General features: G+C 33.3%; 1 protein-coding gene across 2 annotated transcripts in view; it reads left to right on the forward strand.

Annotated features, from left to right (window-relative positions):
- LOC106459773 (bromodomain-containing protein 8-like) overlaps nt 1–27,789 on the forward strand; it is a 106,433-nt gene that overhangs the window by 38,116 nt on the left and 40,528 nt on the right. For both annotated transcript variants that reach the window (XM_022386316.1, XM_013919429.2), the window contains exons 6-11: nt 6,893–6,973; nt 12,303–12,531; nt 15,711–15,965; nt 17,823–18,027; nt 21,423–21,887; nt 25,735–25,898. In XM_022386316.1, coding sequence (XP_022242024.1) covers nt 6,893–6,973; nt 12,303–12,531; nt 15,711–15,965; nt 17,823–18,027; nt 21,423–21,887; nt 25,735–25,898 — 1,399 coding nt within the window. The remainder of the gene's footprint in view (nt 1–6,892; nt 6,974–12,302; nt 12,532–15,710; nt 15,966–17,822; nt 18,028–21,422; nt 21,888–25,734; nt 25,899–27,789) is intronic.

Genomic DNA, 27,789 nt, shown 5'->3' on the forward strand with positions numbered 1-27,789 from the left:
TTCCTTGATTCCTTCCTTCTTTTCTGAATCACTTTTTATGATTTCTTCCTCTTAATATGTTGTTTTTTCCCAGCCTTTAAATGAAGATGGTTCATGTCTTGGGTGTCTTTTTTCACACTCCAATAGGTCTGTCATCATGACATTTTCTGTGATTAGTTCATCATGATATGGTATACCAGTTTTGGGCTCTATCCTTTGGCATGGCTTTTCTCCTTATGTTTTCTGCCAGGTCTTGAGGGCTTTCATTTGCCACATTCACAGGCCCAGACCTTGTATACATTCCTTTCTGTATATTAGGCTACTTTTCACTTTTATTTGTTAGGCCTCTCTTACAGCCATATCCATTCTACACTGAGAAGCTGTTCATTTGGGATGGCTGGTCTTATTTTCTCAGTTGTTCCTGACTCTGACACTATATATATGATCCATTTTGGATCCCTTTTCTCTTCACACTTCATTCAGCCTCATTTTCAAATCATCTGTGAACCATGGAATGTCTGGTCACCTCAACTCTTTCTATCTAAAATCCCACAACTGGCTGTTTGGCTGTGTACACCCTCAGCCTTTATTGGTCTCTTGTTTCTGTTTTTGTTCTCTGCTATCTGCCTTCCCTCTGTCTTGTTTTGTGACACTCCTTGTCAAGTCATGTTGGCAGCATCTTATTGGTCAGCTCTGTCTTGGTTTTCTCTTCTCCAGTGACTGGCAACTAGCATCTTAGGCACCTCTTCTTCCTTTGTTGAGGTTCACCTTGCTCCAACCTTCTACATTATTCTTTTATCCGGGAGTGTTGTTCCTTTTTCTTCATTCATGAGTTTGTCTGTTCCTTATCCAAAGAGCAATTTCTCATATTGCATTTCCCCTCTTTTGTATTGCTCGATTCATCCTTTCACTCTCTCTATTTTCTGACACAAGTGGTATTTTTATGGCCATTAATCCATTAGACATTCTCTGTCAGATTTCTTTACCAGGCTTTTGACCATAGATTGTCATTGTGCACCATGGTAGGATATTATGCGGCCTTGTCAGCCACCTTTCCCCTTTTTCATTATACTTCTGTCTTTTCTTCCCCTGCCCTTCTACCTTCTTCATTTCTGTCCTACTTCTTTTTTCTTCATCTGGCTCTCTTGCCTTTTTACAATCATACAGACCTTGTTTGAACTGCTACATACTTGTTGCTTCTCCCACATTTCATTGAAGGCCTCTTACAATATGGTACATAATCTCCTCTCTCTCTCTCTCATATACACACACACACACACTCTCTATCTATCTATCTATATATATAGCTGTTCTTGTTCAGTGTTGCCCTTTATATGCAAAAATTTGTTCACATACCACAAGTCTTTCACTTCCCTATGATTATTGTGGTTTCACTGCATCTCTTATACAAATCATCGTGCGACAACCCTCCACCAATAGGAGTGCAACACAGCCTTCTGACCCATTCTACCGAACTATCACTTATTTTGCTACAATCAAGATGTGTTTTGATTGTTCTTTATTCATGCAATTTTTCTTCATTAATATCATATGAAATGGAAAGATCATTTCTATATTTTACTGCTGTTTTCTATTTTATAGTTTTCTGTGCAAACTTCCTTGAGTTATTCCTCTTTTTTTATTTGAATAACTTTCAAAATTTCATCATTTCGTGATGAATACCAAAGTTAATGTGACCACTTTGAGGTTATACCATCTACTCTTACTACACTTACACAGGCTTGAGATTGGGGGAACTTGACTGAGGAATTTTTGGTCTTTAATCGTTGGGAGATTGTTTGTTATCTGAGTCTACCTTTTTCTCCCGACAGTGATCAACTTTCTCCTGAAACAGCTGAACCTTTTCATGATGACAAGGATTTTGACAACCATTTTCCTCCTCCCAATTATGCTATGCCTTCCCATGGCTTTCCTGTGGAATCTGCCAAACCTGATTCAGCCTTTTTTTATGTGAGTTCTCAAGTATGTTCCATTTTATCTCTTATAATCCTGTTCCTTCCTTATTACATGACATCAGGATTCATGCTGAGCAATTTGTTTCTCAGTTTTGAGCTGATTCTAGCATGCCTCACCTTCCATGGGCCACAGATTAGTTTAACTTAGCTTACCATCCAGCAGATTACCCCTTTCTTGATTCTCAACAGTTAGAATCACTACTGGCAGTTTTTTTTTGGGGGGGGGGGCCTGATCATAAGAGCCATGTCTGTTTATCCAAGGCCTAGTTTTCCCACCTTCAAGTTACCCTTATGACTCTGCTATGGTCCTCATCTACCATATATTTCTTTTCTGAGGCACTGCACTGTTCTCCTGTGGGATTTTCAGGGGATGCCTTATCTCTCATTACCGCTACATTAGAGGGATCATCCTCCTTGGTTTTTTTGCTGTTTGGATCTTCTGGGTTCCAGGTTCATTTACCATCAACTTATCTTTGGAACTTGTGGATGGCTCCATTTCTCCAACAAATCTTTTTTGGGGATATTCCTAAAAACTTTGGAATTATGTGTGGAATCTGTCTTTGGTTGCTCATTTGTCTCAACCTGAACCCTTGAAAACCCCCTGTTCCACGTCTGACACCGTCCTGTCTTTATCTGTTCGTAACACTAGGAGTTCCACCATTTGTTATTTTCACCGATGCAGGTCTCATCATTGCCAGCAGTACCAGTGACTATCCTGTGGGTTCTGTTCCGGTGGGATCTCGTTTGACTGATTTTGTTCAAATATGGCAGGACTTCATTACCAACCATTGGAACTTCAGGTCTTGTCACAAGGACTTGTCATACAGTTCCTTTCCCCAATCCTGTTGTCTCTTATACCCATATCCTCTCTGTTACCTCAGGATCCTACTGCCAGTCAACATCTGTCCAAGGCAGTTCAAACTCATATATCACAGAGAGCTATTGAGCTTGTCAGCCATCCTTCCCCAAGCTGTTTGTGGTCCCAAGACAACCGAGGACTAGTTTCCTGGATCGACCTGTCCTACCACAATCAATTTCTGGATCTTCCCCATTTTACAATGGAGTCTTTTCTCACACTATAGTGGACTTTTTCTCTCTCTCGGTTTGTGGCGTACCAAGATAGACATCTTGAATGCCTATCAACACATTCCTGTTTCTCATCGGTGCAGATGCTATTTTTAGTTTGTCCATCACAGGGTTGTGTACCAGATTTGTGCCTTGCTTTTTGGGTTTGCTTCGGTTCCATATGTCTTTTTTCAGGTGTTCAAAGCTTTTGCCCAATCTATACATGCTCGGGAGTTCCATTTTTCTTTTAGCTCATTCTGAAATGGATATTCCTGTCACACTCGTCTCATTCTTTCAGAAGCTGCTTGAGTGGGTTGGATTATGAAGTTGGAGAAGACTTTCCTGTCCTCTACCCAATATCTTGTCCACATGCGGGCCTTTTTCAACTCCCACCTTAGTTGGGCCCAACCTTCTCCTCCTCGACTTCATTTGATGGAACTTTCAGTTCTCCACACCCTTGCTGCTCTCTCTCTTACTGCTCACTTTTGGGGATGTAGGTTTCTATGGAAGCTCTTATCCCCTTGGGTTGGGCACATATGCAGTCTCTTCAGTGGACTCTGCACGACCAATGGAATCTCACTTGGGATCCCTTGGATTCTCCCATTTCCCTTCCTCTTTCCCTCTTAGATGATCAGTGTTGGTGGTTAAACAAGGTCCACACATTGTTAGATGTACTGCTTCCTCCTCCCTTCCATTTTTTCCCAGTACCGTCTTGTACTTACCTCCCCCTATCCTCTCCATGCTGTTACATTCCTTTTAGATTCATAGACCTCCTTGTTGAGTGGGCCTTCTAGATTGGGATGTCAATATGGTTCTTCGCTGCCTTGCTTTACCTCTGTTTGAATCTTTGTCCTACTGTTCTTTGTTTCACTTCTACCTTAAGATGTAGTTCATACTCCTATTATCTTATGGATGTGATAACGGTCTGATATATTCACCATCAATGTCTCCTGCACTCTGTACCATTCCACATATGTTCTCCTTTATCCAGATTGATCTTTCCTTTCCAGCAGCTCATGAAGGTAATTTTTCCTTCTCAACAATTTCTCTTTCTTCCATCTCCCACCTTTATTCCAGGTCTGATCCAGATAGGCTTCTATGTCCTGTACATGCTCTTTGTTGTTACATTTCCCACATGGCTTCCTTTCATGATTCCTGTTCTCATCTTTCCATCCCCTGGTAACATTTCCCTGTTTGTGACCTTTCTCCTTCAACTCTTACCAATTGAGTTTGTCTTTTGATTCAATTGGTTTATTCCTTCTCATCTTCTTCTTCCTGAAATCTGTTCCAGGTTTCATCACATCAGATCGAGCACCTTATTTTTTCCCTGGATCTCACCTCTATTATACATTGGAGGAAATTCTTCAGGTTGGAATGGGGACTACTACTCATACATTCATCTCCCACTATTTACATTGGGTGGCTGTTTCTTCATCTTAATGATAATGTCTCCTGCCTGTCGCCATCCTTCAAACTTCGGTAAGACTGTGACTGGGCAAGTTATCTTTTTTATATACATTTTACTTCCTTTCAGGGGCATGTCCTTTTTTTTTTGCTGCTCAGATCCCACTCTGTTGGGAGTGTTGCATGTCCAGGTATACTTAATACATTACAAATCTGCACTGTATGGTCATGCTGCTATCATAAAATATATTCCCATGCATATAACACACACTGTTGAGATGGGGTATTTTCCTTACTCCATATTTGCTTCATAATTATGACCCTTCCAGGCTCTACTAACCAATGGACTTGCATGAGTAAAGCAGAAGGGGAAAGTTGCCCATCCCTGCCTTCCCTTAAGTTGAATAAATCAGGGTGGTCTGGTTTTCAAAATATGGTTTTTGTGGTCACCCGTTGCACTGCTTCCAGTGTTGGCATTCTTCTGGACTCTCCATCACACTTTATGCTCCCTTTTTCTTCAAATGGAGTATGGGAGTTCTTGCTACTTTCCAGTTCCAAGCCACTGGGGTGGAGGACCATGGAGGTATCCTCCTGAATGTGATTTTATGCAAATAACTAAATATACAACTACATTCAGCTGAGAGTAGAGTGGTTGTGTTCTGCTGGTGTATATGTTACTGATCCTCCATTCATGTGCACTATTTCTGTCTGGATGGTGAGGTTTTTATCATATATCAATCTCCTTGTTATAACCTTTGATATCTCACTTTAACAGGATGTAACTCACATTTTACATTTAAAGCCACTCTTCCCCTTCTCTTTAGCACTCTAACCCTATTAAATAACCTATAACCATGTATTTCCAAGAAATTTTTGTCATCAAAATCGTCTACATTTAACCATGTTTCAGTTATTCTCATTACATCAAAATCATCTATTTTATTTCTTCTACTCCTAGCATTACTATAGTAGCAATTAAGCCTACCCTTATAACTGCTTCTGTGCTCATTTCCTATGCTAAACTTTTCTCTGCCTCTTCTTTTTTGCATTTAGTTTATCCTGACCCTCACCACTGTCTAGTACTAGTTTAAAACTTCTCTCACAGCTGAGTTAATATCCATTGGAAACAAACCAGCCCCTACCCTATTTAAATGTAAACCATCCATTTCACAAAGTTCCCTTCTCCCATTAAACTGATCCCACAAGTCCAACAAGCCTATCTGCTCATCCTTACATATTAATCTAAGACTAGTGTTCAGCCCTAATGTGACATACTTATAATTCATCCCCACAATTAATTCTTTGCAGTAACAATTAAGTTCTGGCTCTTTTCTTTAAATGCCTCTATCAATCCCGTGTACTTATCAATTAGCTCCTCTGACCTACCTTTCTCTACAACATTAACCCCTATAGGCACAACAAAAACTGTATCTTTACTAACCCCCTTTATTATATCTCTTGCTCTGTCAGTTATACCTTCCACCCATGCCCTTGGGTAGCATATCTAATTCTTTTCTCCCCACTGTCTATCCTATCCACATGCCTTGTCAAAGAATCACCTATAACTATAACCTTATTAAGTTTATCATTCACATACTTCTCTGTCCTTTTTGTTTTCCTTCTCTCCAATAGTTCATCATCTGCACAAGACAAAGGCTGAAATCTGTTGCTCAATAGAATATGCTCATTACAATTAAATCAACTACTTTTAGCCTTAATAGTACGGTTTCTATCTTCCTGAAAATCATTATTAGCTGATATATCCCTTGCATGTAAAAGCTTAAACTCCTCTTGAAATCCTGCTGCCATTTCCCACAGTTTACATTTCTTTTTATCTATTAAAGCTTCAATAGTAATATTGTAATATAAATATAGTACAATACTATCATTGTTAATATTAATTGAATTTAACACTTAAAATAGGGACTGAACTTTACACATTGCTTTTGTTAGGGTTAATTCCAAAGGATGATATAACTCAAAAACACCCAATCTCAAAAGAATCTCACCATTTTATTACTGTAGAAGAAATTGGTAAAGAAAACAGAACTAAAAAAGAATCTCAAACAATTTTTAGAAATGTAAGATTTTGAGCTGAAAAACAATAAATAGTTACATTATTTTTAGTGGTGTGTTTGGTACATGTATGTTTGTACTTTTTCTTTTTCTTTTTGCTGCTATTTTTTGGAAAACTTTGTATCTTTAGTAGATTTTTGAGTTACTTCAGGTAACCAAAGTATGAATTATAGAATATGAACTTTTACTCACAAAAAGTTGCAAGGATCAGATAAAAGTTTTACGATAATTGTATTTTACCAGTTAACACTCTCCTCTTTCATTCAACATAATAGTAGATCAAGTTTAATTTATCAACCAAATCAGAACCTCCCACTTTTTATATTTGGATTCAATTGTATTATGTGTATGTAGTATGCCATTATTGAGATTATTTATTGTTATTGTTTCAGGAAATTAAAGAGAGAAATTGAGTTAGTAAGAAGTGGTCATGCTGATGACAAACTTGAGGAAATGTGGAATCAGATTCAAGAGTATGTATTCAAACTATTTCAGAATAGCTTCATTGTAATTGACTGTATTTACCTAAAGGTGTTGTGTATATGTTGAAACCTTTTTATAAAATAATAAGCCAATATTTAGAATCCACTTTCATTAAGGACTGGTGGGTGATTTATTAATATTTGAAGTGAGTTTTATTAGATAAAGAGATTGTTTTGGATTCATTTAATTCATACTGCATTGGAGAACCTTTTATTCAAATTTAACTTGTATCAAGTTATTAAGGGAGCATGTATAAGACCACCAACTTAACCTTATAATGACAGCTTTAAACAGTAGAAGCTAATTGAAGACAAGCCTATAACTGTTACCTGAAATGTTCAAACAAGAACACTAAAATAGTGAATAGAGCTGAGTGAAGAGTTGAATTTGCTACTTGATTAACTGTTGAGCTCATTTACTGATTACACTTTCATGAGATTAATCTTTTCCTGTTTTCAGCTAGTTCTTTTACTAATATATTTTAAAACTACACTTTGTTTAATACAGGGGTCAAAATATCTGGGTTTGTATGGCAATTTATGAATCAAAACAACCTCAGTTGCAAATCACTTTTGTCTTTGCTTGGTATAACGTGCAAATCATTCCTTTTTCTTGTATGCCTTTGAGATCTCCAACAATACAGTGTAATGTTGTCAGTTTGATATACCAAAGATGATGTTAATTTCTCAGAAATTCCCAACAAATGTCACATACAGTATTTTCACACTTTGTTATGCACATATTGCATACATATACACTTTGTACTAGTTTGTTCATGAAGTGCACCCGGTCAGTGTCCATAACCTAGCAAATTAGACTAGACTATGTGCGTACAGAACATGCTCTGCACATTTAGCATTGAGATCTGTCTCAACACGGACTTGGTCCCAAGAACTGACCACATGAACATTTTTACTTTTATATAATTATAATATTATAACTTTTAATCCAGTAATGTGTATCTTCACAAAATTTGGCAGACTTTTAGTAAATATTACAAGTTGTTTGTACACAAAAAATCAGTTTTTTAATGAGGTAGTTTTATTATAGATTTGTTCGTGAACATATCAAGTCCTTTTTTGACAAGTACAAGTGTAAAACTTATGTTCATGTTGAAGATTGAAAATAATTCTCTTTGTCTCAAAAATATTAAATGTTATTTACATAATTTCTAAAACCTACTAAATACATTTCAAATGTTTTCTTTTTCAGTAAAACTTTATATTTGTTAGTTTCTGTGTGCTAACTCTATACAAGGTTGGTCAATTTGACTGACCTTGTAATGACCAAAAAAGAAGAATCAGAAATAAATTTAAATTATCCTTTTTTTCTTTCCAAAGTAGCTTTAAAGACATTGGACAGTTAAAAATTGCAATATGTTTATATTTATATTTAAGTGCTGGAGAAATAAAAGTTAAAGATTATGCCCAAATCATTTTTTGATAATTAGCCCCAGCTATGGCCCTGCAAGCTCCCTAAGTTAGTGCAACAGCCAGCCTTTGTGATTGCTTGGTTGAAAAATTGGGTCAGAGGCAAATGACGTCACTTAAGGTAAACAAGGCCAGTCGCAGTCGGCTTCCTCTGTGTGTGCCATTTTGTGTAAACAATTGTAGGTTTGTTTATGTGAAAACAATTCGTTTTTTTCTGGACAACTTTCATTTGACAGATGTCATGAATACAGTTATTCGTGAGAAAGTTGTTTGAGGACATAAACAACTATTGTTTTTCGCTGTGTTGTTTATAGATGTAGGAATATTCCCAAGGAAAAAGAGGTATCTCTGCATGAGATTCCACTTAAGTCAGACAGAAAACAGCACAAGCCTAGACAAACTTTATATAAAAAACTTGTGATAAATGGAGTCCAACCAAAAGCTGTCATGTAAGTAGTGAACACTTTTTGGAATCAGACTTCGAAAATAAACTACAGTTTGATATGGGATTTGCAAAAAAACTGGTGCTAACGAAAGATGCAGTACCCTTATTATTGCTTATTTATTAATTGATTAGTTTCAGTGTTCCTCAAACTATTTTATTATCATTGTATGTGAATAAACAATGAATAAAGTATATAATAAGTATGGTTAAGTGTCATTAACAGTTGAGAACAAAAATATAAAAAAAGAAGGCCCAAGTAAATACTTTATTTCATTTGTATTCTTTAATTATTATTATAAAAATAACTAAAATGTAAAAATTAGAACCTTTTTTTTAGGTTAAATAAGGTTAGAGTAGGTAAAATGAAGTATGATTGCATGCATTATGAAATTCAATAGGGTAACGTGAGCTTTACATTAGCCAAGTGATTAACAAATTTTATGGCTGGAATATTAGTTTAGACAGTTCATACAGCAATAAAACAATACAATTTAAATATAAACAGTTGTATACTGTTATGGAATTTAAGCTATTTAGGTTAAACAAATGTAGTTTCATGTTATAATTTGAAGTCATTCTAGAAAGGAAAAAAGGGTAATTTAGATTTATTTTGAATTTTATTTTTGTGGTTACGAGGTTAGTGAATTTGACCAATCTTGTATAAAGTAGGGAAATAAATAGATGAAATATTAAGTTTTACTAAAGCAAAACATTTGAAATAAATTTTTTGAAGATTTTAGAGAATACATAAATGAAAGTTGAGATTTTTCAGATGAAGAATCGTAGCATGAAAATCACTTTGCACTTGGACCATTTAACTCTTCGAATCAATATATTTATGGAAAATTTTTTAGCAAAAATATTTCATTGAAAATTCTGATTTTATTTCTCTACAAATTACACTTAATGATTACTGAAAACTTGCAAAATGTCATGTAGATACACGAAGCATATTAGAAGTCATAGTATGAAAATTATTAAGGTCAATTCGGGGTCAATTTTTAGGTTGAATCAACAGAAACCATAGCGAGAGAGTTAAGTATTATATTTCTTGTTTTCCATGTGTTTTCTTTATTATTATTATTATAAACTTATTAGATTAGGTTAGATTATGTAAGATGAAGGGAAAACAACAATAAAAAGATTTTTCATGAGGTATACTTGCCAGCAGTTTATGCATCACATAATTCGATATGGTAACATGAGTTACATGTTCACAAAGTGATTTACAATTTGTGTGATGTGATTATTAGATAGATGTGTTTCAAAGAGCAATAAAATAATAAATTTAATTAGAAACAAATGTATACTGTTAAGAGCTTTAAGTTATATAGGATAAACAACTGTAATTTCTTGTTATAATTTGCAATAATTGTAACAAGAAAAAGGGTAATTAACATTTATTTTGTGTTTTTTATGGTGTTACAAGGTCCAGCCAAATTGACCAAATGTGTATAGAGTATAGAGTGAATAGAGTAGAGAAAATAACAAACAAAATATAAGGTTTTAAAGATTATTCAAAGGAAACTTGATCTTCTCCAGATCAATTAAAGTATTTTTATTTTAACATAGAACTCACTTTTCACTCAAAGCAGTCAACACATTGACTCCGCTTATTTACGGAGAAATATTCAGTAAAAATACTTCATTAAAAATTCAGATTTTTTTTCATGTACAAAACACTTGTAATCTTTACTGAAAGTTTATGAAATTTCATGAAGATACACAAAACATATTAAAAGAAGTTATAGTATGGAAACTCTAAAGGTCAATTTCAGTTCACTAATTTAGCCAACTCGATTGAGCCCATAGTGAGAGAGTTAATTGGTTATTGGAATAATCGAAAAATGATTATAATCAGAAACAATAGTTTTGATTAGTTGGTTATTTTCGTGATAGTCAATTGAATTATAATTTCATTTAATTGATTTATTCATAATTTTGAATAATCTATTTGTTTGTGTGACACTAATCAGTCTAATTGCTGTTTGTACGTAGTTCCTTAAATCAACCATCTTTTATGTTGAATATGATAAATATAGGAATAATAATTAATAAATAAGAATTTGAGCCTTCAGAATATTTTGACATCATCTACCACACTCGCTAAACCTAAGTAAATTTATCTGATGCCTTCTCATTGAAAATTTCTAAAGCTTTCAAACTGATACTTTTTATCACAAGCACTCATGAATGAAAAGAACTTTTATTAAAGAAACTAACAACATCTCCTAGCTATGTCCTTTGTTAAGCCTTCAGAACATCCAATTATATGCATTTGGTCAATGCTACAAGAGCTCTGACTAGAAATTTTCCCACTAAACTACAAATTACTGCTCACACTACTTTTCACTTGCCACCAGCCTTGAGGCTTCCACCTAGCATCATGTGTTTACATGCGGTATAGCTGCATTGTAGCATGCAACAACCCTCCACCAAGAGGAGCATGACATACCCTCCTAGCATATCTGACTCCCTCTGTACTCTATAGCACAATCATCACTTCTTGATTTGGCACTCGTGTAATGATGAACTTGGTCATGAACTTTTCCACATTATTTCATAAGTATCTGAAACTTCCACTTTGTCTGGTGTGAGACAAGTTGTTGGTCATGCTAGTTTCACACCTACATTGGCATTGGGTTTGTCTTTGTCTGTTGGGAGGAGTGATGGCTTTTGTGTGGTGGATGGTGGTGTAGTTCATGTGACCTATGCCTTTATTTTTGACCTGACATGCCTCCACCTCTGTTTCTTGTTTGTAATGGAAAGGATTTTGCTTTTTTTTTCCCATTACCTACCTTTGTCTAATTGTATACCTATGCATTCTTGAATCTACCTAAGCCTTGTTTGTAATTTAAGGATTAAGTTTGTCAGGTTTGTTTCATGCCTTCTCTTTCTAGTTCATTTCCTCCTGCTTCTTTTTATATTTTTTACATTCTATCCAGATGTGCTTGTCTGTATTCAGTTACTTTTACCACTACTTTGGTGCCTACATGCCTCGTTCTCCTTCCTTTGTTACTTTATATGAATAGGCCTAACTTCATGCTGTATTGCCTTTCTTTGACTCCCAAACTCTGGAGTCTTTTCTTTCAACTTGCGGTCAGATCCTCTGTCTTTTGTTCATCTTTTCTTAGGTTTATGTTTTCCCATCTTTGTCTCTCACACTCTAAACTTTTTGGTTATTCTTCCTTCATTCATTTTTTTTCCATGGTAATCCACCATTCCCTTGTGGGGTTTTTGGTGGATGCCCATTCAAGTATCTTCTCTTCAGTGGTATGTTTATCTTCCTTGGCCTTATCCCCTTATATTTGATTTATTTATTGCTAGTTTTTTGGGGCATGATACATTAATTACTCAGGTCTTTTTGCCTCCCTTTTGGTATTTGGGTGTTTTATGTTGAAGACTGTTATTGTTTTTTGTCATTTATTTCTTAATTTGTCACAGAGAAAACAAAGCTAAGCAAGCAGCAGAAGCAGAACATCAAGTCTGGCTTCAAGAAAGAGAAGCTAAGATTGCTGCTTTTAAAGCATCTAAAGCTGGATTATTGGGAAAAACCAAAAAGCCAGGAGACATGCAGTTTTCTTTAGACGTTCGACGGAATAGTTCTCAGTCTGAACAAAGTGAGCACGAAAATACTGTAGACTCACCCCTTAGTGAGCCATTGAGTGTAGAGGTAAACTTTCTTCATAGTAATAATGGTTTTTGAATGAATTATCTGTAACAGTAGCTTTAGTTTACAGTTCAAAACAGTAAAATTCCTAACATTTAGTTTTTAATTTGAAAGAGTGAAAATTAAGTATCAAATTTTTCAAAATACTTAAGATAACTTCCTGATTGGATTGGTGTTGATTTTGTTACTCAGATGTATTACCTTAGAAATACAGCAGATGAAAACTGATTCACTGATGGTATTTATAATAGTAAAGATAAGATGCTGAATTATTATTTAATATTAACGAATAGAATAGTAGTCTGTATTACCGATTATATAGTAAGCTTGTGACATACAGAAGATATAACTTCACAAATATAAGGTTTTTGCTATATATATTTGATTGTTTTCAATTGTACAACTGAAAAAACACATCATCAAAGAAATAGAAGCTCCCTAACATTATTATTATAATGAATTTCTTGTGTATTTAAAAGTTAATAGAAGTGTAGAATTGTGTGTAGGTCTTAGTAAATACACATCTTCCTATATTAAAAATTGAATACGGAAATAAAAAAAAAATCAATTATGTATTATAAGTAAATTGTATTTTTTAATAATTGATTGACAAAAAGCTTCATAAAAATTGGTTGTTTAGAGACTTCATCTTGCTTGTTAACTCTCTCCATAGATTTTGCATTCTGTTTCCAAGGTGATATAATAATATGCTTTCACTTTTCTTTTGTCATATTCATAGACAGTCATGTGTTATTTCTACTTTTTCCCTTTCATTTGCAATGCATTATACCATGTATAGGCATATCTTTTTTTTCCCTGGCAGTTTGTACAAGTACACTTTTTCAATTTGCACTTGTTTGTGCCATGAATGATCTTGACTTTGTGTGGGTTTCTCGCATTTCTTTTTCCATTGTTTTTAGTTTTCTGTGTTAACTTCTGATTTTGGATTATCAAACTACTAACCATTGGTTATGAATTTTTCTTGTGGAAGTGAGGCTAATAATGCTGCTTTTTGTAGTCTTTAGGTTTTGCGGGATTTTTGTATCTGACCTTAAGCACTTGTTTGAAGAAGCATTATTTCACTCATTTTTTTTGGTAATCAATGGAAGGTTTTTCTTGATGATGATTATCAAAGTTATTTAATTAATGTTATTGTGGAGAATGATTTTCCATGAGGGTTGTGATGCTTTTGTGTTGAACCCTCATGGCATAGAGGATGTTATATGACAGATTTTCCCCCAGGTTGTATTATTATTTGTATTCTTTTGGTTTGTGAGGAGTTATATTTATTTTCTTCTCTGGATTTCTTGATGAAATATAAACTTTTAAGCAGCATTATAGGAGTTTTTCTTACTAAGTTGGCCTGCTTTTTTATAGTTTCAATGTCGTAATGCTGCAGGCTGAATGGGTATTCATCTTTAATGGCATTGGCTTCCTCAGTTGATAAACCTGGGTTTATTGTCTTTCCTGAGTTTTATTTCTGTTACTCAGCCACGTAAGAAGTTTATAATACAGGTTTCTTAGATTTTTTAGATGAATGTTATGAGCGTCTTCTAATTATTATGATAGTTTTGAAATAATAATAATTATTTTTTACATGGAAATATTTGTAAGGCATTAAATTCATATATGTATTCTCAGACAAATCCATAAGATGTAACAAAATACAAAAAAATCTGTTATCATACATATTTTACTAGCAGAACATAGTGATAAAATATTTGTCACAAAAATTATGTTTAAAAAATGTTACTTCTCCAGGTTTTTCACATCTATATCTTTTTGTATTCAGTCTTTTGGTTGTCAAAAATAATTTTTTTCATCATTATTTACATGTGTACCTCTAACAAGAACAAATAAGCTATTAAATCTAAGAGATTTACAACAATTTTCATTCTACTTTATCATACGGAATTTTAATCATATTTAAAAAGTTATGTTTAATAGTGATGTATAGCTGCTGTTTACAAGCAGTATAAACTACATAACTTTACTCAGTAGTTGTAGTAGTTGTCACAGTAGGGATTTGAAATTGCAGACCCAGTATGTTCAAAATTAAATAATTTCCCTTCATTCCACTTGAGATCTAAGAAGTATATGGAGAGTATGTTGCATGCAAGAGAGAGAGAAAATACAAATCTGGGGATCAGTAGATCCAATTCTATACAGTGGATGTATTTCATTATGTTATAATATTGCTACTTGATATCAGTATCATATATTATCCAAGGTTAATGCTTAACGTTTTTTAGAGAGCCAGCTGGGTCCCGAAAACTTGGATTTAGGGGCCCGCAAGCAGTTTTAGGGTCCAGTCCTATAGCTCATTGTAAAATGTACACTATAGTGGAGGTTATCAGAAAAATCATCAACTTTACTGTACATAGTTGGAATTGGGCAGATTGTGTTCTATAATAATCGGCAATCGGCGATTTCTGATTGTGACATGATCTGTAAAACAATAATACTATGGTTTTTTTTTGGCTAATGTAGTCTGCAAAGCTGGATTCAAAATTGTTTGCATTAACATGCAAAAATTGACAAACAATGTACATGCAGTAAGGTAGATTCTCCAAACAATTTACAGGCTTGTAATTTTTACTTGTCTGTTTTTGGAAAGTGTTGACAATAAAGAATACATGGGCATTCATAGTGATGACGTTTGTGGATTGTACATGACTGACGAGTGTTCATAAATTTGGGTAGGTCCGTTCATGGTTTGTCATAAGTTCTGTTTGGTTAAGAAGCCCTTAGATCAATTTATGTGGAGTCAAATTTTTAATAGCTTTTTTTATTTTAAGGGGTCATATGGGCTACCTAGCAGACACTTTTTATGGGCCTGCAGGTATTTTTGAGGGCCATTGGCTCCTGCTAATTTTTTTTTAAGTTCTCTTATTGTTTAACCAAGTTATAATGATATTTTATCATTTGCCAAACCTACTTAGCTACATTTTGAAATTATATAAAAGTTCACACTTCAAGCAGTTTAGTGTGGAAAACTATATATATATATACTTATTTTCAGTTATCTTAGGATTTTTAATCAATCTTGATTTTTTCGCTCTTTCATTGAAATGATTGTTTTGATCCATTTATAGCACTGTTTTGTTGCTTGCTATTCCTGAAACTTATTGCTGAAGGATAAAAACCTTTGAAGAAAACTACAGTTTTATAATTTATTTAAGGTGGAAGATGATTCCAGCCCTTTACATCCTTGCATTGTTAGTGGTGGAGATACATCTCTAAGCACAACAAAAAATGTGTTAACAATTGGAACGTTACCACCTGTTGTGTCTACTCCAACTCCATCTCCAACAACACCAGGAGTGTCATCTACTTCTCCACTCTTAACTTCATTGTTGAGGAGTCCAACTGCAGCTACCCCAGCTTCACCTGGTGTATCCATGACTTTGTCAGCTTGTGGTGTCCAACCTAAAGAGGTAAGCTAATATTTTGTTGTTTGTCATAATTTGTAGTGCATACTGGAGAGACTTAGACATTTGGTCAGTAAAATTGGAAAAAAAACAAAAAAAACGAATTTTCTTCTCCAGATAATAATAATAATTTTTCTTTTTGTATTTCAGCCAACATTTTGCCATTGTGTCTTCATCAGGGCTTGTAGTGCAAGAACTGTTTATATTTGTTTTTTTATGCTGACCAGTTTGCTTTTTTGCACAAGGTATGCTGTTGTAGCACTGCAGTGGATTTAGTCAATTGATGGGATTTGTTTTTCTCAGAATTTGTAGTACATGCTTGAGGGATTTAGACATTTTGGCAATGAAGTTAGAAAAAAAGTACTTTCATTCTCCAGATAATAATGAAAAATAAATTTTCAGCTAGTGTTTCGCCATTGTGGCTTCATCAAGGCTTCAACAGTTCTTGTAGTACTAACCTTGATGAAGTCACAATGGCAAAATTTTGGTTGAAGTATAAGTTTTTTTTAATCATTATCTGGAAAGTTAAGGCTGTTTTTAATACCAAGGTAATACTTTGAACACCACTGTAGTTAGTGTTTATAATGGAATAGTGAAATATTGTTATGACACAAGTTATTTTCTGATATTCAACTTTTATGATGAGGAAAAAAACACCAAAATTCAGTATCCAGTTTTATACATACACTAATTTTGGGAATTAAATAGAGACTAATTCTTTTCTGTATATATTTGAGTAGTTAAGATACATAGAATTAAAAAAAATTAAAATTATTAATTTACCTAGAAATGCAGAGTTTATGGTATAATAAATATGGTAAAACTTTATTATTAAAAAAATGGGGTAATGCAGTTCAAATCAGTTGCTATCTGCAACGTGTATCACTAAATGGTAATTTTGGGTAAAAAACTTAATTTTTGAAAATAATATGCGCGCTAATATAGTTAAAAGGCAATAGAGTTTTGGGAAGTTAGTATATATATAGATTTGTTCTAATATCACTCATTCTGTCATGCTATTGAAATTTAAAAGCATTACCTTGACCAGTAAATAAAAAGTTATATTTTCATTCTTTTCTTTTTTTATTATTATTTAGATTACTTGCTCAAGTCAAGTAAGAGTTCAAAATTTACTAACTTGTACACATAAAATACAGAAACACATTGAGTTGCTCAGTATTATTTCAGATAAAGAAATCCTTAATAAAACATATTTTTCAAATACAGTTAATTATAAGTTTTTATCACGCACTATAAACAAGGCACATACAATTTTTTCACAAAACTTTATTTTTCACATTGAATTGAGTATGGCCCATGGACAGCATGCCAGACTGTAGATCTCCAGTTTGTGGGCTATAGGTGCATTATAAGAGACAAATAGCATAACATTTCACATAACACGTTGGTTGCAGTCTTCAGATAGTTGTTGCAATGCTTATTGGTGTCGATACACATATATGGTTGCTGATTATGAAGTTGATTGTTGATTCTTCTAATTTTGATTGAAAACTTGTAAAATTTATAATTTTGTTGTTTCATACCCTAGATTTATCATTCAAAACTTTATTTAGATTGATTTTGTAATATTACCTATACTTGATTATCTGTAGTTCAATAATAAATAAATCTATTATCATGAGGCACAAGAACATTGATTTTATTCATCCATGCCATGTTTTCTGTAACAAAATTGTTTTCAAAGATATATACATCTGATCACAATTTTTTTTTTTCCATTAAACAAAATTTCTTTTACAGAATCAAAATTAGATATTAATGTAATTGTCTGATCCATACTTTATACAACATAATATCTAAAGATATTCATAACTTCATCAGACTATTATTGTTATTTTCTAGGGATCTGTACCTACTACTTCACAAGCTATTCCACGACCATCCCCAACATCACAGCCTTTCTTTAATCCCACTAGTGCCCTTGCTACAGCAGCAGCAAGACAGCTGGCTGTAGCAACAGCTTCTGTCTCATCTGTATCTCCGAGTAACACTCAGCCAGAAATCAGTGAATCTTTACTGTTTACATCCTCACCTTCAACTTCATCAGGTAGGTTTATTTCTTAAGAAACTTACTATAGTTGTCTGTTTTTTTTACTTTAATGTTTGAGTAACCAGTTTCTTCAGTTTTCAGTAACTTTCATCAAATGTGTTACAAGACATTTCTAAGATTGGTGATACCTGATGTATATTAATAAACATTGGTAATAAAGTTGCTTAATTAAGTTTTGAGTGTAACTCTATAATAAAGTAGTAAAAAAGTTGTGACATCCACACTTTGACTTCTTGAATTCATAGGGTTATACTGATATTGATAATGTCCATTTACGAACGAAGACTGCAAAATTCATCTTCTGACATTATCGTTCTATGAAGTAAGAAATGTCAAGATTATAATTTTTAAGGAATTTTTGCCAAAATAACTTTTGAAATAAAAAATTTAGTTTTTTGATTTTACAAAAGTGTTGAAAATAGGAAGATTCACATCATGTCAGAATAATGCAGTAGTTCTCAAATTGTCGAAGTTGGTGCACCTCCCTTTTTTTTCTTTGATGGTGATCACTGCATATGGGGGGGATGCTTACCATGGTTTGAGGTATGATGTACTAATAGATTTATCCAATGTAATTGATCAGAAAATACCACTAATCATCCAGGTCTAATAATAACTCTCAACATACTTGTGGTTTTGTAATGCTTGCTCACATTCATCATTCCATATGAAGTACATTTCAACTCTTTAATACTTGAGCTTAAACAATGAAATGTTGAGCCCACAGACCCATGGTTACACCTTGGACATGTAATAGATGATGTAAGAGCAATCTATTTTAGGAATCTTGTCTTTCAATTTAAAATGATTATGTATATGACCTATTGGTTTGGAAACAATTCTAAACTTAATTTGTGGATAAACTTTGTTATTCAAAGTCATTTTAATCTTTTTGTTCAGTTGTATAGCACATTTGCCAGTAAAAGGTACAAAACTAAAAACTATATATTTAGTTTCAACATGTTTACTAATTCTAGAAATGTAAAAAGCTTTTAAGTAATTCTTAATAGTACTATCAATTAACTGTAAAGGAAAACTTTTTTTTGTAATAAAATCTTTATATTTTGTACTTCTTCATGGAATCCAGTAAAGGAACTAACTATATTGTAAGACTGACAAATTAAATTGTAAATTAAATTTTTCTTAAATTCAAAAGGTAAAAAAACTGTCAAAATGAAAATATTGCCCAGTAAATGTTGGTTTATGGTAATGCTTAGTCTCAAAACTTTTCCTTAATTTAATTAAGTTAAAGAGTATGTGCGAAATACTCTATATAATCAGTCGCCATTCTTCATCACTGTTTGCAAGACCACGACATTAGAATTTCAGCATCTTGGAGAGTGTGGCCAATGTAAAAATGCTCCACACTAAAGAAAGCTTGTGGATACACAAGGTGCATCCTGAGTTGAATGTAAACCAAACATCATAATCTTTGCTTCTGATGTGGTTTAGATACCTGGGTAGGACTGTCTGTTCAAGTTACAACCACTGTAGACTTCTTTTTTTCTTGAAACTGGTTTGAAGTTATTAGTTCATACCACATAACTATAGAAACTACCTTGGTAAGGGTGGGAAAATTATTCATGTTCATTGGTGGCTCCTAATCTCACTGGGTAGCCCTTCCACAAACTTGCCAATAAGATATATGATATCATCATTATCTGCCAAAGCCATTTCAGGAAAGCTTCACTGTACCCACCTTTCTTTCATGATCTGTCAATCACCATTTAACCAAGATGTCTTTGATGTCGAGGGTACAGTATTGTAGACATACTCAGGGACTATGACTCTTGTTAGGATAGTTACTTTTTGGTTCAAGATGGTAGAGGAATAAGTTCACAGAAGTCCATGGTTTACCGTCTTTTCCATTCAATGCCTGGCATCTCACCTGGCAGTGAGATAGCTCTATTTTGGATGTTGTCCATCAATGGCATCTCCCTTTTCCCTTGACCATTCTTGAATGGCTTGAACCAGAGCTTGGATTAGGTTGATATGGCTTGAGAAGGGCTGGGAGTCTTACACAGACTGCCCTATTCAGTCTTAGACTTTTCAGATGCCACACCTCTGCAATGAATCTCACTTGTCCTTGCTTTCCTTGTTCTGAGGTCAATCCTCATGAAATAATATGAATGGCCACTCAGGGTGCACCAGACATTAGCAACTCTTTTCTTCATGAGTTATTGGCTGCAACAAGATAGAAGTCTTGGACTTCACAGCATTTGCAATTGTTCTGTATCCAGGAGAGGAGTTCTAGACTCAATAATCTTGTCAAACAACATTTTCCTTTCAATGACCAACTCTCTTCCTCTTGGTCATAAGTGGAAAGTGCCATTCCAATGACAGCAAAGCCTTCTTAAACTTAAGTACATTAATAGTAATTGCACACACTTATAATATACTTATATACCACAATATTTAGACTTTTTGACAATAACTTTTATAAGGTTATTTTTTGTCTTATAACAGTGAAGTACATTGTGTTAAACCACACTAAACTGCTTAAACATTAAAAACGTTTATATGATTTTAGGTGGTAAATTAATATTTTAATAAAGCATGGTGATGCAACTTGATGATTGTAAAGTCCAAATTTATTTAAACAAATCAAAATACAGTTGATATAAGTTTGTTTGAAATATTTTTAAAAATGTAGAATATTTGTGTAGTTAATATTGTTGACATATAAATATTGTACAGGATTTCTCTATTACTAGGGTGTGAAAAAGAAAAACTTAATACCTGCTGAGTAAATGAAAAATTAATTATATTTTAATAAGTATATGTAAACTAGATATTTTTAACTTTTAAATTACCAGTAGAGTTGGTACTAACTTCATCAGCTTTTAAAAACACTTTTGTGAACTTATTTATGCATAAAACTGCATGTAGGTCCATGACTTTTATTGATGATGAAGGCCCTAACAACATAAATAATTTTAAAATATCACTGATACTGCATTTAATCCCATTAATTATTACTAGGGCCTCCTATTTATTTTACATAGAATTGAGTGATTTAATATTTTATACTGAGTGTAGATAATGAACAAAAAAGTTAACTTATTTAATATTATACAATATGTGAACCCATCATTAATGATCTATGTAAAAACAACTTGGTAATTTGAGAGTTAAGCATTTTTTTATCCTTCGTATTAAGGTACAAGTTTTAAAAGAATATATAACATGTAACTTTTAAAATTTCTGTTGGTAGATTCAAGTATGCTATTTACTATTACATGTAATGTTTTCATCTTTTTCTTGTTATTATGAAGTTTTGTATTTGTGGTATTTGAGCCAAAAGTTGTGATTTTTCAGTTAGTGTGGTTACTGATAATGATATTATATCATTTGTAAACGATTTATAAAAAGTGTATTGTTTATTTTTATAGCACCAACTTTGTCCAAATTACTAGAGTTGCCACCAAGTTTACCTGGAAAACTTCCCTCATTACCGATACTCTTCCCCAAGGATGCCCCTTCTGTTAATATTCCTTCATCCACCTTTTGTATAGATGCTACTTCAACAGCAACCACCACATCATCAACTACATCCCAACCAGCTTCTGATTCTACCATAGTTGCTGATACATCATCAAGTGAAGTAACTGAAGCTCCGACACCTTCCAACCATATTCCGAGTAACATAGTAAAAGAAAATGAAGCATCAGATTCATTATTGGCTAATGATGTAACTGTGAAACAGGAACTACCTGAAGTTGAATCAGAACATTCTTTGTCACATCTTTTGTTACTAGACAATCAAACAACAGAAACAGAAAATAAAGCAAAGGTAGAAGAGTCTGAAAAAGCAGCAGTAAAGGATGATATTAAACTTGAAGGTACAGACCTTGAAAGTAAGTATATATATAAATGTTTATTCACACAGTAAAACAATGTCTACTTTAGTTTGACATTATAATTTGTATAGTAATTTTTTTAAGTAATCATACTTGTTGCAAATAATATAGATGTAATATTTCCTTTCTTCTGACCTATTGCCATATAATTTGTATTTTGCATTGTTTTCAGAAAGTAAACTGCTTAAACCTTAAGCAGACTTTGTTAACATATTAACACTTCTCCATAACTTAGATAATGATATTCAAACTCTGTTTTGTTTTTTCAAATATTTGCATAAATGTCTTCTCATTTAGAGAACATTCTTTTATACTCTAAATTTGTTTTTTCTGTGCTGTGGTTACAGCATCCAAAAACATGATCTAAATACAAATGTTAAACTAGATAGCAGCTATGAAAGATCAAATTAGGGGTTACGAGTTGAGTGCCTTGAACTATGAACTCCTAACTGTCTTAACATCTGAACTCCTACTGTCTTTCCCAGTTTTCAACCATTAAGTACCCATCTTTCTCCCTTGTATTTGTAATAACAGTAATTCTTGTATAGATAATGTTCAGTTACCAGCAAATAAATTATAAAGTAATGGATATAAAGATTGAGAAATAAAAAAACTGCCTTTTTGTAATAAATATTGCAATATGTTAAAAAATTTATCTTTCATAAGTTAAATGATTACTTTTTTGTGGTCATAATGAGGACACTAGCCATTCAAGATTTTCCAAAGGTAGCCTTAAAATAATATCTAGTGACTTGTTCAGTATACTGGACTGGAAAGACCAACTTCAGGTAGCTCGTCTTAGTTTACCCAGATTTTATCGTGGGAGGAGTATAGATATTTAATTAATTATTACTAAACTATCAAGGTAAGGGTTTTTAGTTCCAATTACCATCATTTTGTCATAATTATTTAAAGCGTGGAAGTTGGGAGTCATACAGATGTAGAAATATAGGGTGATTTATTTCTGGTATATGGTTATTTTAGCAACTGCTTTTTATATAAAAACGTTAGGGGTGACTGGCTGCAGACAGTGAAAGGTGGTAGGAGTTGAGATGTTGAGGGTTAAAGACTCGACTCCTAACCCCTAATTTGATTTTCTGTAGCTGCTATCTAGTTTGACATTTGCAGTTGGATTATGCCTGTTAGATGGAATATCTGATTACACATGCCACTACTGTAGGCAGTTGGCAGTCAAGTGCCATTTTAAAGGGTTTTGGACTTCGTGCTTGCTGGTGGGTGTCTCTACTTTGTATACAATCTTCTCTTAGTTCACTTACATGAGTGTATGCGGATATATAAAAACCAAAACCAAGATATCAATTATGAGATTCTAACCTTAAAAAAAATTGTCCATTACCAGTCCTTGTGATTATTTATTAAATCATAACAGAAAATGTCTGTGGTTGCAGCAACCAAAAGAATTGGTTGTGGGCTCAATTCAAGGCCTTTCTCATCTCCGATAGTCCCACACATAGCTGGTAGACTTTTTCTTGCAGTCAGGAGAATGGAGTATCCCTTCAAAATAACTGGTCTTCCTCTCATTTATGTAGAGCCTAGGCCTTGAATATCTACTGGCAATACTGACTTAACGTTAGGGTCTTTTTGATGGTTAATTTCACAGTGATGGTGGGTATGGGGGCGGTTGACATCTCACGGAGACCTCTTTGGGGAGATGCTTGACTGCTGCAGTGGTGAAAGCCACTTGTTCAACTTGGACTTTTTGGCTAGTATCTGACCATCATGGTGTCTTTAGACATTACCCTGCTGATGATGGTAAGCAGCAAAGTATAGATAGCTGGAACTTAACTCATATATTTGGCTTGAATGAACTTCTGATCTGGAAATGTCTTTCTTGGCTTCATAATGTAATGCTATTCTGGAAGTACTAGTGCATCTGGTGTGGTTTCTTCTTGGTGATCACTGATGGGTGGCTCCCAATATATAGATGACCACTGGGATACATAAACAAAGACTGGGGAAGGTTATGTTCTTGGCTTTTGTTTCACCTGCAACCTTATTCTGCCAGCTACATTGGCACAACCATAGTGTTTTAAGTTTCTACTGGCAAGTCTTCACTTCAGTACAAGTGCAATGAACTATATAAGAATAATTTTGTCTTAGTAATATCTGAATACACTATGTAGGGTGTGTGTGTGTGTCTTTTCTATGAAACCTTTTGTTTCTGTTTCCAAATGTATTTAGATAACATATAGAGTAGATGTTATATTATTCATTCTCTTCCAAAATGTTACTCAGAATGGTTAATTTTTGCATTCTGACCATTTGTCTCACCATATTTTAGACTTGCTACTTTCTAATATGTAGTCCTTATCTGAATGTAAATTCAGATTTGTCACTCTTGGACTCAGTATTTATTTAGATGCATCTTTACAAGTATAATTATTTTCACTTTATGTGTTTTCCTGTAAAATCTATGTAAGTTGTAAGATAGCCTCATTCAGTTTCACTTGGTTCTAAAACATAGCACCCATTTACGATATCTATATGCATGTGTGTGTATACACAAAGTTGAGTACTTTATATCAAGATGATTTTGAATATGCAGCTCGATCTGCATGTCACATGACAACAACAGCCAATATAAAGTCTTAGTGCAAAGGAATGTATCAGAAATAAATTTTTAATATTGTTAGGCATCCCGTAGATAGTGTGATGCCACCAAAAACAAATTGATTTTGGGAAGAGTATGAAAAAGCCTTTTCCTTCCTGAAATAATCACACACTTAAATCATAAAAATGTATTCAGATCAAGGAATTTTATAGAATTTTCATGACTGGGATACACAGGGATGTCTCTTGTATGTAATGACATTGGAAAACAAATGAATATGGTTGAACTTGGGACACAAGGATCCTCCAGTAAGAGACCTGCAACAAGTTGTATTCTAGTTATGGTAAGCAAAGTATAGCATCTTGTAACTAGTCAGAGACAAAAGCCATCCAGATGCTCCTAGGAAACAGTTTTGCAACATAATCAAGAAGGATCTTCATCTGGAAACAAGGCTAATAGGGTATTGGTTCACCAAAATAAGACTTCTAGTCATACCTCAAGCTAAACCATTGCATGCCTTAAGCAGCTGTAAAGTGTAGCAAGCATTAATGCTATTGTATATGAAGAGTTCACCAAAATAAGACTTTTAGTCATACCACAAGTTCAATCATTGCATGTCTTAAGCAGCTGGAAAATGTAGCAAGCATTAATGCTGTTGTATATGAAAACATACTGGTCAAATCGCTAGATGCAGTGTCTGTGAGTTTCTGTGCAATTAGCTTATTGAAATGGATGCTGGGAAACCATCATCCTCATACTCAAGATGGATTATTGAAAGCTAATATGGAGGTTTGGTGTGCTTTGGTCATGACAACATTATGTCAAATCTTTTACAGTAGAAACTATATTGCAAAGCTATTGTCAAGTTGCACTGTCAGAGCATGATTGGACATGGCAACATAGACTGTAATTATCTGATGAGGCTCCAAAATAGTTTTGATAAAATTATTCAGCCTCCTATGTGTGTGTGTAATATTGTACACACACACACACCCCAGATTTATAAAAATTAGTCTGTGATTAAATTCAATAAAGCACATAGGAAAATATTGTAAGTACATTAGCTTATGACATAATTTATTGCCAGATTATTTTACATTTACATGATAACATGATACAGTCAGAAAATTTATAAAGTTTCCGTTGTTTTGTTTGCTCAAGATATCATTGAAATGTGAATTAAACTCATAATGCATGGATAGAGAATAACTGATATTGGGACACAAGCTGTGAATACTTCAAACATTTGTTTAACAAGATAATTTTGTGTAGGAATATCTGATGTGTCTAAGATCATCAGGGAAGAAGAATCAGAACTGTTTAGCAGTGAGCTAGAGAAAAAAACTGATGAATTAACATTTGCCCTTGAAAAGGCTTCAACGAAAAATGAAAATAAAAGTGTTCTACAAGGAAATAACAGTGAAGGTACAGAGCAGGTGAGTAATTAACAAAATCTTTTTTTTTTGCCCATGAGATTTGGTGTTTAGGGATAGTTTGATTTGTATTACAGATGTTATTGTTGATTTATATAACTTGTAAAAGTTTTTTCCAAAATTTTATTATTACACAAGATGAAAAGTAAGTTAAATAAAAAAAGCATTATATGTAGTGTTTAAAAAAAAGTACATCATCATTAACTAGTTTTTATTCAACTGAGTTTTTGACAGTACATACCACAAAAACATATGAAGAATTATCTATATTATTTCCTGTCACAAATTTCAAATCTATATAGTATGGTGAGAAAAACAACATTATAAATCTTGTACTGTCTCAAGCACATTCTAGTCATGCAATTTTAAAAAATCATCAATAAGTGTCAAAGTGGCTGACAGAATGGTAATTCATAGGCAGACCATATTCTGAATATGGAGAGTCAGTACATTTTTCCAAATGGACCTCTAATTTATATGCAATTTTTATTTTGTTTTAATTCCCATTTATATTATGAATTTTTGAAGAATGGAACTGTGTTATAAACAATTTATTAACAAAATGTACACTCTGCAGTATCCCAAGTTAAAAATTCTGAAACCAAAGCACCATGTTTCATAAGTAAACAAAATACTGTGTTGAAGGTTGCTAAGACTTTTGTTTTGACTTCTGTGTGTTTGTTTGTGGAACAGGGACAGTTGCAAAATGGTGAAAGATGTTTCTCTGAACCTTGACTTTACTGTAAGCTAGAAATTATGGCCTTAGAAAAAAAAAAGTAACTACTTTTGGGCTCATAAGTATCTTATAAAGTATTATATAAACATTTTTATTTGCTCTGTGCGGATGTGTGACAACATTGTTTATAAAGAACAGGTGGTTTTTTACATATTGTTGTATATTATATTTTTTAACTTAGATGCTTGTGTTATTGTTTTGCCAGAGGGAGTGTTGATTTTGCATGATGAGTGCATGGCTTAACATCTCAAATTTTTTGAAAGTTTAGGAAATGATTTGAGCAATGTAAAATGCGTGTTAAGTGAGACTAGATGAAGCTGTAAAATGGTTATTGAATCAGTTAATTAGTTAGTTCAGCTCTTTAAATTTTGAAGTTTAAAAGAAATACAAAAGTAAGATTGTTTATGTACGAGAAAATTAACAAATAGGTGGAATTGAGACGTTATTTATTTGAGAAGTTAGGCCCATCATTAACTATGTGAAGCTTGTACAATTTATAGAACTTCAATTCAAAAACTAAAATGCATTCATTATCATTAATTGGACTGAACTTTGCATTTTTCTTTTTATCAAATAATCTAAAGGAAACCATCCAGCAGTAGGAATCATTATTACTATATGAAGAGCTGAGAACAAGAATTATGCTAATGATTCTTTAAGAGTAAACAGAACCTACTTTATAATGATGCGTTTCAACAAACAAAAGAAAAATAGTAGGCTTTCAGTGTTCATCATAAAATGATGAGAATAATACTTTTTCACATTGTTAGTTTGTTTCGTGTACATTAATGCTATTACTCAGATTAAGCTGAAAAACAAATATAAATTTTTTCTCTTTTTTATGTGTTCAGATACATCCTTGCAGTATTTGCTGTTTACTTATAAACAACTCTTTGGCATGTATCTTGTTACTTTTGTGTTAGTCAGACACTTGTTTGTATTTTGGAAATTTATTAGTCATCTTGAAGAATTAAAAACAATTCATTAAATTAGGCCAAAGTACTCCTATTTGATATGGAAAATATTTCTGTTACAAAATTAAATGTAATATTTGTTTTTTTCTTCTCAAGTGTAAATGCTTTGTTTATGATAATTTTTATTTCAAATCATGTAGACTTACCTTCATAATACTGAAAGCCTTTTCTTATTGTGCTAGAA

This window comes from Limulus polyphemus, unplaced genomic scaffold (genome assembly GCF_000517525.1).
Source record: "Limulus polyphemus unplaced genomic scaffold, Limulus_polyphemus-2.1.2 Scaffold659, whole genome shotgun sequence".
NCBI lineage: Eukaryota > Metazoa > Arthropoda > Merostomata > Xiphosura > Limulidae > Limulus > Limulus polyphemus.